The sequence below is a fragment of the Gorilla gorilla genome, chromosome X (assembly GCF_029281585.2).
Source record: "Gorilla gorilla gorilla isolate KB3781 chromosome X, NHGRI_mGorGor1-v2.1_pri, whole genome shotgun sequence".
Lineage (NCBI taxonomy): Eukaryota > Metazoa > Chordata > Mammalia > Primates > Hominidae > Gorilla > Gorilla gorilla.
Window position 1 is genome coordinate 28678920 of NC_073247.2, and position 13766 is coordinate 28692685.

The 13766-nt window shown below is 40.4% G+C and overlaps 1 protein-coding gene across 4 annotated transcripts in view; it reads right to left on the reverse strand.

Annotated features, from left to right (window-relative positions):
* BEND2 (BEN domain containing 2) overlaps nucleotides 1–13766 on the reverse strand; it is a 52079-nt gene that overhangs the window by 30768 nt on the left and 7545 nt on the right. For 2 of the 4 annotated variants that reach the window (XM_063702852.1, XM_063702853.1), the window contains exons 4-7: nucleotides 12927–13042; nucleotides 3887–4301; nucleotides 2684–2830; nucleotides 1196–1300 (exon numbers count right to left, since the gene is read on the reverse strand). In XM_063702852.1, coding sequence (XP_063558922.1) covers nucleotides 1196–1300; nucleotides 2684–2830; nucleotides 3887–4301; nucleotides 12927–13042 — 783 coding nt within the window. The remainder of the gene's footprint in view (nucleotides 1–1195; nucleotides 1301–2683; nucleotides 2831–3886; nucleotides 4302–12926; nucleotides 13043–13766) is intronic. The other 2 variants (XM_055376124.1, XM_055376123.2) reach the window with 1 other exon arrangement.

A 13766-nucleotide genomic window follows, 5' to 3' on the forward strand; every position in this document is an offset into this window, starting at 1 on the left:
TGTTTATACAAAAATCTGTACATCAGTGGTCATCGCAACTTTACTTGTAATAGTCAAAAACTAGAAACAGCCAAGATATCTTCCAATGGGTGAATGAATAAGCCAACTGTGAAACATCCATACCATGGAATAGTGTCCACAATAAAAATTAAGGACCACTCATACATCCAGTCAGTCAGATGAATGTTCAGGGAATTATGTGCTGAGGCAGGTGTGGTTATAAAAGAGCAAGATGGGCCGGGCGTGGTGGCTCACGCCTGTAATCCCAGCACTTTAGGAGGCCAAGGCAGGTGGATCACTTGGTGCCAGGAGTTGGAGGCCAGCCTGGCCAACATGATGAAACCCCATCTCTACAAAAACTCCAAAATTAAAAACAAAAACAAAAACAAAAACAAAAAACAAAAAAAAAACAGCCAGAGTTGGGTGCAGTGGCTCATGCCTGTAATCCCAGCACTTTGGGAGGCCAAAGTGGGCAGATCACTTGAGGCCAGGAGTTCAAGACCAGCCTGCCCAACACAGTGAAACCCCATCTCTATCAAAAAATACAAAAATTAGCTCGGCGTGGTGGCTCATGCCTGTAATCCCAGCTACTTAGGAGGCTGAGGCACGAGAATCGCTTGAACCCAAGAGGTGGAGGTTGCTGTGAGCCAAGACTGCACCACTGCACTCCAGCCTGGGCGACAGACAGATTTTTGAGACTCTGTCTCACAAAAAGAAAAGAAAAGAAAAGAAAAGAAAAGAAAAGAAAAGAAAAGAAAAAGAGTAAAATGAGACATCTTGGTAATCATGGAAATGTGTATCTTGGTCATGGTGGTGGGAATCAAACCTACTCGTGACAAAACTAGGTAGAACTAAATGCACACAAACAAATTAATACAATTAAGTGGGAGATCTCAATAAGATGTGTGGATAATATCGATGTCAATATTCTGGTTGTGATGTTCTGTTACAGTTTTGCAAGATGCTATTGTTGGGAAGAATAGGTAAAGTGGAAGGGGTATTTCTCTGCCTTATTTCTTACAACTACCTATATATCTTAAATGACCACAAAATTAAAAGTTTAGTTTAAAAAAACCTACCACTAGTTTTACATTAAGGACATTGATGGATGTAGATTAGACAGTGCTACTAATAACATGTATCATTTCAAACTCACCAAACTTGGGAGGAATGGAGAGCGATAAAGAGGCGTTACCTTGGCTACGGCCCCTTCCTGATGAAGGTGGGTAATTCACTGTCTGAGTATTGTTTTTTACGTTAGTTCCTGCTGTTTCTGGCATTTCTGCAACTCTTTCAAGTACTGAAAGAAAAGAACTCTCAACTATGAATTTTATACTGGGTGAAATTGTCCCTCAGGAAAGAAGGGAAAATAAAAACATCCTCACAAAATGGAAAATTAAAGGAATTTGTCCCTCGCAGATTTACCCTTAAAAAAATGGCTATACGAAAACCTTCAAACAGAAAAGATACTATAAGAGAAGAAATCTTGGAGTATTAGGAAGGAAGAAAGAATGATGGAAAGATCAGAAATACAGATGTGGAGAAACTGGATCACTCATACATTGCTGTTGGAAATAAACAATAGTACAGCCTCTCTAGGAAACTGTTTGGCAGTTTCTTATAAAACTAAACATGCTAGTACCATAAGACTCAGCAATTGTTCTCTTGGCATTCATGACAGAGAAATGAAAACTTATATTTTCCCAAAAACCAGTACACAGTACATGAATGTTCAAAGTGGCTTTACTTGCATTATCCAAAAATTGAAAGAAAAAACCAGATGTCCTTCAATAGGTGAATGGTTTAAAAAAAAAAAAACTATTCCTATCTGTACCATGGAAAGGAAGGAACTATTCATCAATAGAAAAAAAGAAACTACTGAGAAATGAAAACTTACATTTATACAAAAATGTGTACATGACGATTCATAGCGGCTTTACACCCAATAGACAAAAAATAAAAATAAAATAAAAACACAAAAAACCCACCAGACGTCCCTCAGCAGGTGAATGGTTGAAGAAAACATAGTATATCCAGACATGCAATACTATTCAGCAATAGGAATAAACTATTAATAGAAAAAACAACCTGGACGAGTCTCTAAGCTGAGTGAAAAAAAAATCCAATTCCAAATATGATTCCACTTATACAACAATTGAAAGAGATAAAATTACAGAGATAGAGAAGAGATCAGTGGAAGCCAGGTGTTAGGGATGGGTCATGGAGTGTTAGGGAAGGGTGACCTGAGAGAGTTTGTGTGGTTATCAAAGGTAACACAACAGCGCCTCATGCTGATGGAAATGATCTCTACCTTGACTGTGGTGGTGGGCACACAAACCTACTTGTGGAATAAAGCTGCATAGTACTAAACACATACACACACACACACACACAAATAAATACAAGTAAAATGGGACATCTCTATAAGATCTGTGGCTTGTATAAATGTGAATATGCTGGTTGTAATATTTGTTGTATTTTTGCTAAATATAATTATTGGGGGAAATTAGGTAAAGGGTAGTCAGGATTTTTCTGTCTTCTTTCTTATACCTGTGTATGATTTCTGAACTACCTCAATATGAAAAGTTTAATTTGTAAAAAGCTACCACTAAGAATTAATATTAAGAATGTTGATGAATCTAGATGAGAGGGCTGCTTGTGATATCCATTATTTCAAACTCACCAAAATTAGAAGTGATGGGAAGACATGAAGAGGCTGGATTTGGGGCATTCATATTTCCCAGTAAAGCTGGGTAATACACTGTCTGAGAGTTATTTTCCACGTTGGTTTCTGTTGTTCCTGGCATTTCAATAAGTATAATTTTCTCAGCTATTGGGAAAAAAAAAGAATGCTCAATCATAAATTCTACATGAGGTAAAACTATCCTTCTGGAAAAAAGGTAAAGACATTTCTCGAACAAAAGAAAACTAAAAAAATCTGTCCCTAGCCGACTTATCCATATAAAACGTTAAAGGAAAATCTCCAGGCCTGGTGCAGTGGCTCATGCCTACAATCCCAATACTTTGGGAGGCGGAGACAAGTGGATTGCCTGAGCCCAGAAGTTCGAGACCAGCCTGGACAACATGAGACCCCCACCTCTACAAAAAAAATTTAAAAACTAGCCAGGAGTGATAGCAAGTACCTGTAGTCCTAGCTGAGTCAGGAGGCTGAGGGAGGGTCACCTGAGCCCGGGAGATGGAGGCTGCAGTGAGCCATGATTGCACCACTGCACTCCAGCCTGGATGACAGAGTGAGACAAAAGAAGAACGAAAGAACGAAAGAGACAGAGGAAGGAAGGAAGGGAGGGAGGGAGGGAGGGAGGGAGGGAGGGAAGGAAATGTTAAAACAGAAAGGGTATGATGAAAAAAATCCTGGAGCATCAGGAAGGAAGAAAGACTGATAGAAAGACCAGAAATATAGGCCGGGAGCAGTGGCTCCACCTGTAATCCCAACACTTTGGGAGGCCGAGGTGGGCGGATCCCCTGAGGTCAGGAGTTCAAGACCAGCCTAGCCAACATGGCGAAACCCCGTTTCTACCAAAAATACAAAAATTCGCTGGGTGTGGTGGTGGGTGCCTGTAATCCCAGCTACTTGGGAGGCTGAGGCAAGAGAACTGCTTGAACCTGGGAGGTGGAGGTTGCAGTAAGCCCAGATCACACCACTGCACTCCAGCCTGGATGACAGAGCGAGACTGTCTCAATTAAAAAAAAAAAAAAAGGAAAGAAGAGAAAAAAGAAAGATAAGAAATATAAATATGAATCTATAATGGCTTCAAGATAAAACTTTTAATTTAAAAAATAACTAACACTAATTTGCATGAAGTGTGTTTTAAAATCTAGATTGAAGATAGAATGCTATCTGTAATATGTGTCATTTCAAACTCACCCAAATTGGGATGGAAGCAGAAAGATGACAAGGCTCTACCTGGGCCCACATTTTCATTTTCTGGTAGAGCAGAGTAATTCACCACACCAGGGTTATTTGCCAGACTGGATTCTCTTCGTGACAGACCTGCCATAGGTACTGCTGTAGTAGCGTTGGCAAATGAGATGACAGCATTGGTACTTTCAGCACCTCCACTGATATAGTTCCATGGCATACAGAAACAAGGAAATGAGCCACCTTGTGCAACACACTGCTGTAATGAACTTGAGGAGACAATTCTGGGATATGACAAACTCTCACTGAGGTCTGCTTCCTGCAGTTCATGACATGCTGCTGACTCAAGAGATGTTACAGCAGGGCTGGCCCAGGCATGGGTTTCCTGCCTTTCCGCTGGTGGTGATATGCTAGACTGTACCTATCCAGGGTAAGAGAACAGAATGAGTAAAGTTATTTTCTTCGGTTCCTAGACTTCAATTTCTCCATGAGACATACAATCAAAACTTTTTTGTGTAAATCCAGACGACCTCTAAAATGACACCAACCCAGTATAAATCAACTGTAACTTAAAATGAGGCTTAAAAAGTTTATTTAAAAAAAATAAGCATTCCTATGTATTTTCCTTGCAACATCATTTTCCATTGTTAAGGATAAATGCTGTACTTTGATTATATGATTCTTATTCTTCTTCAACCCTACATTTTATACATGATAACTACTAACATAAAAATACTCAGTGTTGTAATCTGTCAGACCTAAACTTCAGCATTCTTCCAAGGGAATTGTAGTCCCCCATCTGCTATTAAAGTAAGTAGAGAAAAGCCTTGTTAATCTCAGAGTTACTAGTTCTCTATCAATTCTAACTGATTTGTGTCTTTAGGAGCTAGAGGTTTATCAAAGTTGTAAAAATGTTTTTGTAACACACATTTCATCAAAGGTGGTTGCTCCCAAGAACATTGCACTTCTGAAACAGCTCCACAAAGATGGTCAACCTGCATAGTGGTGTTTTCAATAAGATCTTCTAAATTCTATTATATTTAAAAAATAGTAGCTCATATTTCAAAAGAAAAATAACATATGTGAAAATGCCATTAAGTCAAATGTTAACTGCTAGACACAACAAAATTTCTCAAGCCATCAGAAATGTCTTGCTCCTATTCGAGGCCTGGCTGTAGGTGACACAGAGCCAAGAGGCTGAGCTCAGGAGCCCCAACATCCCCTCTGCTGCTCTACCCCGTGCAGGCACTGAGGACGCTCTAATGCCAGCAAATGAAAGTGCCACAATGCCTCTACACCAGCACATTGATGATGAAGATGCTGCACATCAAGGAAGGTGCTATTTTAGGAAAGAAATCCTCAAATCTGCTAAAAGGCCAAAGACTCACTTTATAATGTTCATATATGTACAAATATGAAGTCTATATTATATACAGACAGTGAGTGTTCCACTCCAGAAAGAACACTGAGCCAAATATAACAGATGTGACTTTTGGCTTCAAACATTTTAAAATCACGCAGTCAACAACTAATCTTACAAAACCATTGAGTACACATCCCCTACGTGCCAATCAAGCATATATGACTGATAAAAATCTGAGAATTCTTCTTGAAATACACAGAAACTTTGGGCAAAAAAAAAAATACGCTTAAACAAAGGGCCAGAAACATTTCCTCATTCATTCATTCAACTAAACCTTTATTGACGGCCTTCCACCTGGCAGAACTACTTTGCTATGTGTTGGAAACATGGACTGAAAGAAAGCTCCTAGCCAGGCACGGTGGCTCACGCCTGTAATCCCAGCACTTTGGGAGGCCGAGGCAGGCGGATCACTTGAGCTCAGAAGTTCAAGACCAGCCTGAGCAATACAGCAGAACTCCATCTCTAACAAAAAAACAACAACAACAACAAAAACTCCGTCTCTAGAAAAAAAAAAATACAAAAATGTAGCCAGGCATGGTGGCATGCACCTGTAGTCCCAGATACTTGGGAGCCTGAGGTGGGAGAATCACCTGAGCCTGAGAAGTTGAGGCTACAGTGAGCCATGATTGTGCCACTGCACTCCAGCCTGGGCAATGGAATGAGACCCTGTCTCAGGAAAAAAAAAAAAAAAAAAAGCTCCTGTCCTAGAGGAACTGCCATCTCAGCTGGGAGAGAGACAAGTAAAGAGAGGATTCCAATAGACAAAGTGATTAGCAGCCTGGAACAGTGGTTTGCAAAGTGGTCCACAGACTGGCAGTATCAACAACACCTGCAAGAAATTAGAAATGCCAAATTTCAGGCTGTACCCCAGACCTCTGGAGTCGGAAACTCTGAGAGTAGGAGCAGTGGTCTATGTTTTCACAAGCCCTCCAGGTGATTCTGATGCTCCCAGTGAGAACCACTGGGCTATGGCACTGAGGTAAACAGTGCAGGCTCTAGGGGAACATGGTTGGGGTCAAATACTAGAGTCCAGCCACTTATTGGCTGTGTGACCCTGAGCAAGTTACTTAACCTCTCTGTGCTTCAATGTCCTCATGTAGGGAATCAGGATGAAAATCTCTCTCAGGGTTCTCTTGAGGACAAGAACCTTGCCATAGTATTAGGTTAATACTAACGGTAACAACACTACACTATGCCCAGTCCAACAGTGCTCAGTGGTCTCTTCATGTTACTATTGTTATTACCAGCGCCATGACACAGGCAGGAACAGGAGGCTAAGCATGCACAGAAGAGTGGGCCTAACCCAGGCTGGCAGTCATGGAGAGCTTTTCAGAGGAGGTGAGGTCTGAGATGAGAATTAAAACATGAGAAGGAGCTCACCAGGTGAGGATGCATGGAAGGGTTTACAGGATAGAAGAAACAGCAGGTTCAAAAATACCCAGAGAAAAACAGGAAGCCAGATGTGGAGACAGTGAGTATCAATGACATTCCAGGAGCGAGGCTGTCATGGGAAGGAGAGAGTGAGGATGACAGCAAAGGAGGGATGGGAGGCAAGAGAAGTGGCTTCTCCAAGCTGTGGGAGAACACGTAGAGGGGAAGGAGGGTCAGGAGCTAGAGCCAGAGGAGAGAGAGAGGGACGCCCGATGGGGGGCAGCTCTGAGTTCGGGGAGGGGACTAGATGCAGAAAGCAGCAAGGATGTCAGTCCAGGCCACTAGAATAGTCGGGAAGGGGTCAGAAGAAGGGCGGGGATGGGGGCAGTTGGTTGGCTGTGGGGACAGATATGAGGAGTCGGAGGAGAGGACTGCCCTAGGCGCTCCACTGTCTCCAGGAGTGAAGAGGCAGGACTAGAGGGCTGAGGTAGGCCGGGGACTGCCAACTGAGGGCGTCCTCCTCTGCTCCCAGCTAAGCAGGACGGAGATGGACTCAAGAGGGAACTGATATGAAAGAACAAGGCAAGCTGCAGCGCCACCCCTGTGATCTAGAACGGGCAGGGAAGGAAAAAGCCGGCCCCTTAGGAGCAATGGAGAGGAGCCATTGGGGCCATTTCAGGCTGACCATGGCCCTAGGCACCTCCCCCCACAGATGCTGCCTCCCACCCCAGTGTGCAGGCTTGCTGAGGGGGACCCTAGCCCAGCAGTGCAGGGGGAGGTAGGCTAGGGAGAACCTGCTCCCTCCCTTCCCAGCTCGCCTCTGCACCCACTTCCCCCCAAGACTGCATGTGTCCCTTGGAAGCACTCCGCTTCTGTTCTCCCCCATGATCATGATAAACGCCCAAACAATTTTACTTTCCAAAATATTTTAGCTCATTCCATTCAAGAAACATTATATACTGTAAGAAACATTTTTTTTAATAAACCTTCATTACCTCTGGCTTAGAACTCAGAAAATCCCCGGTAATCACATCTTTACCAACATGGTGATTCTTACAACACCCCCTCAAAACCACCTAAGGTATGGTTCTTTACAAAAACTTGATGGGCTGCCATTTTGTTTCCATTGAGACATCTTGATACACATTCAAGCACATACTAAATTTCATCCAAATCAGCCAATTTCCTTTAAGGATTATTTTGGAGAAATTAAATGTGAAACAATCTAGATGAAAGAGGCTTAACTACATTTGATCAGTTATGGGCTTTTTTGTGAAAAAAAGGGGGGGCTATAGAAATTATTTTTACTTCAAATTTTTCACCTTGGGATACTGTTCTAACTAGAAATTTTTTGAAAAATGTATCACAATGAGATGATAATCATACAGAACTTGACACAGCAAAATTTCTATTAATAGTACAATGGTGGTCAGGCACAGTGGCTCACGCCTGTAAGCCCAGCACTTTGGGAGGCCGAGGTGGGCAGATCACCTGAGGTCAGGAGTTCGAGGCCAGCCTGGCCAACATGGCAAAACCCTGTCTCTACTAAAAATACAAAAAGTAGCAGGATGTGGTGGCGCACGCCTGTAATCCCAGCTACTCGGGAGGCTGAGGCAGGAGAATCGCTTAAGCCCGGGAGGCAGAGGTTGCAGTGAGCCGAGATCACACCACTGCACTCCAGCCTGGGCAATAAGAGCGAAATTCTGTCTCAGAAAAAAAAAAAATAGTACAATGGTATTAAATGTGATTAAAAAAATTTTTTTGGCTCAGTATTTCAGAAAACTACATTTGAGAGACAGAACTTCATACTTTACAACAGTGTTGGAATCCAGAAAGATGGTTTCTATCATTTTCATCACAAGAAACTTCACTGTTCTATTAACATTCTAAAAAATAGGCCAGGTGCAGTGGGTCACACATATAATCCCAGCACTTTGGGAGGCCAGGGCGGGTGGATCACAAGGTCAGAAGATTGAGATCATCCTGGCTAACACGGCGAAACCTTGTCTCTACTAAAAATACAAAAAATTAGCCAGGCATGGTGGCACGCGCCTGTAGTCCCAGCTACACGGGAGGCTGAGGCAGGAGAGTCACTTGAACCCAGGAGTAGGAGGTTGCAGTGAGCCGAGATTGCGCCACTGCACTCCAGCCTGGGTGATAGAGCGAGATTCCACCTCAAATGTATATATATAAAAAATAAGTAGTCAATGTCTAATATCACTAGGAGCCAAAGTAAGCACTATAAAAAGAACAGTTTAAATATTTATATTTTTAAATTCTTTTTGTTTCTCCCCTATGTTCCAGAGGATTTCAGAAGTCTTATAAAGCCAAGAAAAAGAGAATATGAGAATAAAAGAGCTGATTAATAAAGGAGGTAGGCAAAGAAGTTATTATATAAGAACCTAGGTTTAAGAAAAGCTACTGAATATCAGTATGAACATATAGTTTTAATATATAGCGAGACTGAAATATAGATGTATGTGTGTGCATGGATTGGGATACCTACATTTATTTCCTAGTTCTGTCCACTGAGAAGGCCTAGGATCAATGACACAAGAGGAGCAATGAACACACCTAGTGTCCAGATCTTGGTTTCTAAATACCAGTCTCCAACTAAAGGAACCGGGGCTCCTTAGAGAACAGTTGAATTCCAGAGCTAAGACAGGGAAAGTACAGATGAGCCTAGACTATCTTGTGATGTCAGAAAACAAGTGAGTACACAAAAAAGGCGGGGACAAGTCAAAAGGCCATGGGAATCAACTGAAGGAGCTCCCAATAGCCAAAGCTGGAAAATTTGATCAATGAAGAAATAATTACAATACTGGATTATAACTCATATAATGCAATAAATGTCCATGAGTCCATATTAATATGAATATACATAATTGAATAAATAAATAAGTAGGAGATAAAGGACAGCTTTCCCTTGCAAATGCATTCCAATTAATAAATCCAGAAGGAATGAGGGAAACAGAGAATCAACATAAGCCACACACCACAATAATGGCTGCTGCAGGTAAAATCCATGCATGGATACTAACTTGTCTTGGTGAGTTGAAGAGAAACAGAATATTAGCAGAGTCTCAAAATCCCCTGCCACCCAAAATCTTTATCGTGGGCAATGGGGAAAAATAGTAACTTTACTGTGGAAAAATCTGGAAAACATCATGTTAACCAAGTGATCAATGTTAACATCACCAATAAAAAAAATATCAACACCACCTATCCCCCAATATGATTCAATGAGGAGATAACATCACTCATGTGTTACTCTCTTGCCAAAAATGCATAATCTCGATCTATTCAAGAGAAAGTATCAGACACACCAAGATCGAGACATTTTATAAAATAACTGACCAGTAGTCATCAATAGTGTCAAAGTCATGAAAGACAAGGAAAGAATCAGGAGCTGTCACAGACTAGAAGAGGCTAAGGAGACACAACTAAATTCAATGTGGGATACTAGATTTTATCCTGGAACAGAAAAAGGACATGGGATTTGGTAGGAATGGCAAAATTCAAACAAGGACCACAGTTTAGCTAATAGTACTACACCAATGTTCATTTCCTGGTTCTGATAACTGTGCTGTGATTATTACAATTACCATAATTTTAAGTTATACAGGTAAGTTAACATTAAGGGAAGCTGTGTGAAGCATATATATGAGAATTCCCTGAAATATTTTTGCAACTCTTCTGTATATCTATAATTCTTTTAAAAATTAGAAAAGCTAATGAAACTGGGTACAAAAATGCTGTGAATTTCCTACTAGATAAGGAAAAGAAGGAAACAAAATGCTTCAGAGCTCATTGTCTAATGAAAAGAAGCATACAGATTCAGGAGAGAGAGATACTTCCTTAAGCCTGAGTTCAGAGTAATTCTATAGTATATATGAAGACTGAAAAAGAATCCAAATTGCTTTCTTGGAATATATTTGGCAATGAGCATTTAATATTATATAAAGATTCAAAGTCTGGTATACACTCATTAATGATACTTCCACCTTCTTCACAATCAAGTATTCATGTTATTGTCTAAGGAAAAATTATTAATAAACCAAAAGAAAATATGAAAGAAAGAAAAGTTCAGAACTTCCATTTCATTTTCAAGAAGCACCTAAGGCCTATTTGTGATATCAAAGGACCTTTGCCCATTACAAATCCTACAACTACAGGAAAAGATATATTTGCAGAATTGTGTTCTCATTAACCCAGCTACACTTAAGACACCATTTTCATCAAGCTTAACCATTTATATACTTCGTGGTAGATAAACGAGTCTTCTAGCACCAGAACTGCTTTAAAAGCAAGTATTTCTAACCATGAACAAAGAACCAAATGTTAAATGGCTTTTGATTTTCAAATAAACCAACAGTGACACTCTGTGGACAAGACAGGAAACACTTAACCATCTATTTTTCTTGATAAATTAATCTGTAAATCATCTTAAAATATTTTTTGGAGTAAGGCAGGGTATAAATAAGTAAACAGACAGTAAATAACCATTATATTTCTGTATAATTATTCTAAAGATGAATTGTGGGCCATAAAAATAATTTTAATATAAGCATACCAAGGAGTTACCTACTTCGTTTCAAAATACATGATAAAAAAATTAACCGAATTAGCCCAGCATTACAAACTTATTAGATGGCAAAATTATATCAAATTATAATAGATATTAATAATTGTAAACAAAATATTACCATCTTACCCTTGTATAGTGCTTCATGCTTTCCAAAGTGCTTTCAGATAATTATGTACAAAACCATGACACTGGGCAGATAATTAGCATTATCCCCAAAAATGAAAATATTGAGGCTGATAGAAGTTAAGAATTGCCTACACTACTTATGTGGCACTGATATCCACATCCTCATGTAAGTAAACAAATACATTTTCTGTTAAGCCAAATTATATATAGTTTAATAATCTATTTTATTCAACTTCAGAGGTCAAAAAGCACAGGAGAATATAGTGGTAATGTAAAACAGTACGACCACTTAGAAAAACTGGCAATTTCTCATAAACTTTCACCTACCCCATTACCTAATACTTCCACTCCCAGGTATTTACCCAAATTAAATGCAAACATAGGTTCACAAAGAGACTGCCATAAGCATGTTCATAGTCACTTTACTCCTAATAGCCCAAAACTGCAAACAACCCAAATGTCCATCAAAAGAATGGACAGGCCGGATGCGGTGGCTCACGCCTGTAATCCCAGGACTTTGGGAAGCCGAGGCAGGCAGATCACCTGAGGTCAGGAGTTTGACACCAGCCTGGCCAACATGGTGAAACACCGTCTCTACTAAAAATCCAAAAATTAGCCGAATGTGGTGGCGGGCGCCTGTAATTCCAACTACTCAGGAGGCTGAGGTAGGAGAATTGCTTGAACCCGGGAGGTGGAGGTTGCGGTGAGCCGAGATCATGCCATTGCATTCCAGCCTGGATGACAGAGCAAGACTCCGTCTCAGAAAAAAAAAAAAAATGGGCAAGCAAATTATGAGTATTCATATGACAGAATACCACTCAGCAATGAACAGGAATGAAATATTAATACTATGAAACAAATCTCCAAAACATTCTTCTCAGGAAAAAAGACTATGACCCAAAACAGTACATACTGTACAGTTCTATTTATGTGAAGTTCTAGAACAGGCAAAACTCATCTAGGATGGAAAAAAAATCAAAATGTATTTCCCCCAAAGTTAAGGGAGATGGGGACTTACTGGGAAGAGGTCCCAGGCCACTTTCTAGGGTGATGAAAATGTTTATTACCGTCTTTTTTTTTTTTTTTTTGAGACAGAGTATTGTTCTGTCACCCAGGCTGGAGTGCAGTGGCGCAATCTCGGCTCACTGCAACCTCCGCCTCCGGGGTTCAAGCGATTCTCCTGCCTCAGCCTCCCGAGTAGCTAGGATTGCAGGCATGCACCACCACGCCAAGCTAATTTTTTTGTATTTTTAGAAGAGATGGGGTTTCACCACGTTGGCCAGGCTGGTCTCAAACTCCTGACCTCAGGTGATCTACCCGCCTTGGCCTCCCAAAGTGCTGGGATTACAGGCATGAGCCACTGCGCCCAGTCAAAATGTTCATTATCTTCATGGGGTGTAAGTATACACATTTATCAAAACTCACTGATTTGTGCATTTTACTGCATGAAATTCAACTCCATTTTTTAAAAAGAAATACAGCAGAATGAAAAGAACAAAGAGAGATTTTCACTTTAATAAACAAACCATAATATCTACCTCTGGAGTACAAAATCTTCCTCTTTTTGGCAAATCCACTTCCTCTGAGTTGTAACTGTATCTTCTTAAATGTACTGGGTGGTTCATCTGTGAAACTATTTGGTCACCATGGGCTACTGTGAAGCAACGCATTAAAAAGTTATTTCATACACTACTCTCTTAATAACCTTAATACGGATATGCTCTCAGAATGCTAACTCAAATTGAATTGGACTTTGGGTTGAATTTTAGAGTGACAAAACAAGAATTCTTCCATGACCAATTTAGAGTAACTATTTTAAAACTGAAGGGCTATATTACTTATGACTAGGAATAAGAATCAAATCAAACACAATTACAAACTGTGAAGTGACTGCTTAATAACTTAAAGCCTACATAGTAAATGCTGGAAACAAATGAACAAGAGAACGCAAGGGCTAACTGCTTTTGTAAAGGAGCCCCAAAAGGCCCTTGACTAAGGAGATGGCATTGTGTCCAAAATGTAAGCCAGGAATCTATTCTAGATCGGGCCCCCACTGCTATGTGAGCTGGGCAGACCACTAGAGACACCACCTCCTCATCTGCCAGGTTAACATCAGTTGAGATGATCTCTAAGGTCCATTTCAGCTTTCAAGTTAGGATTGCCTTATTAAATATTATATTAATCCTAAATAAATGGATGTGAAATGTAAGCCAAACAATCTAGAATTAGGAAGATCTGGTTATGGCTCTGAGTCACCTAACTACGGAACTAGAAGAAGACATTGGCTGCAACAGTATTGGATTGTATCTTGTACTAGAGATTTGCTTTAAAAGCCTGCATCACAGTTACTGGGAGTGACACTTTAATGAAAGAGCTAC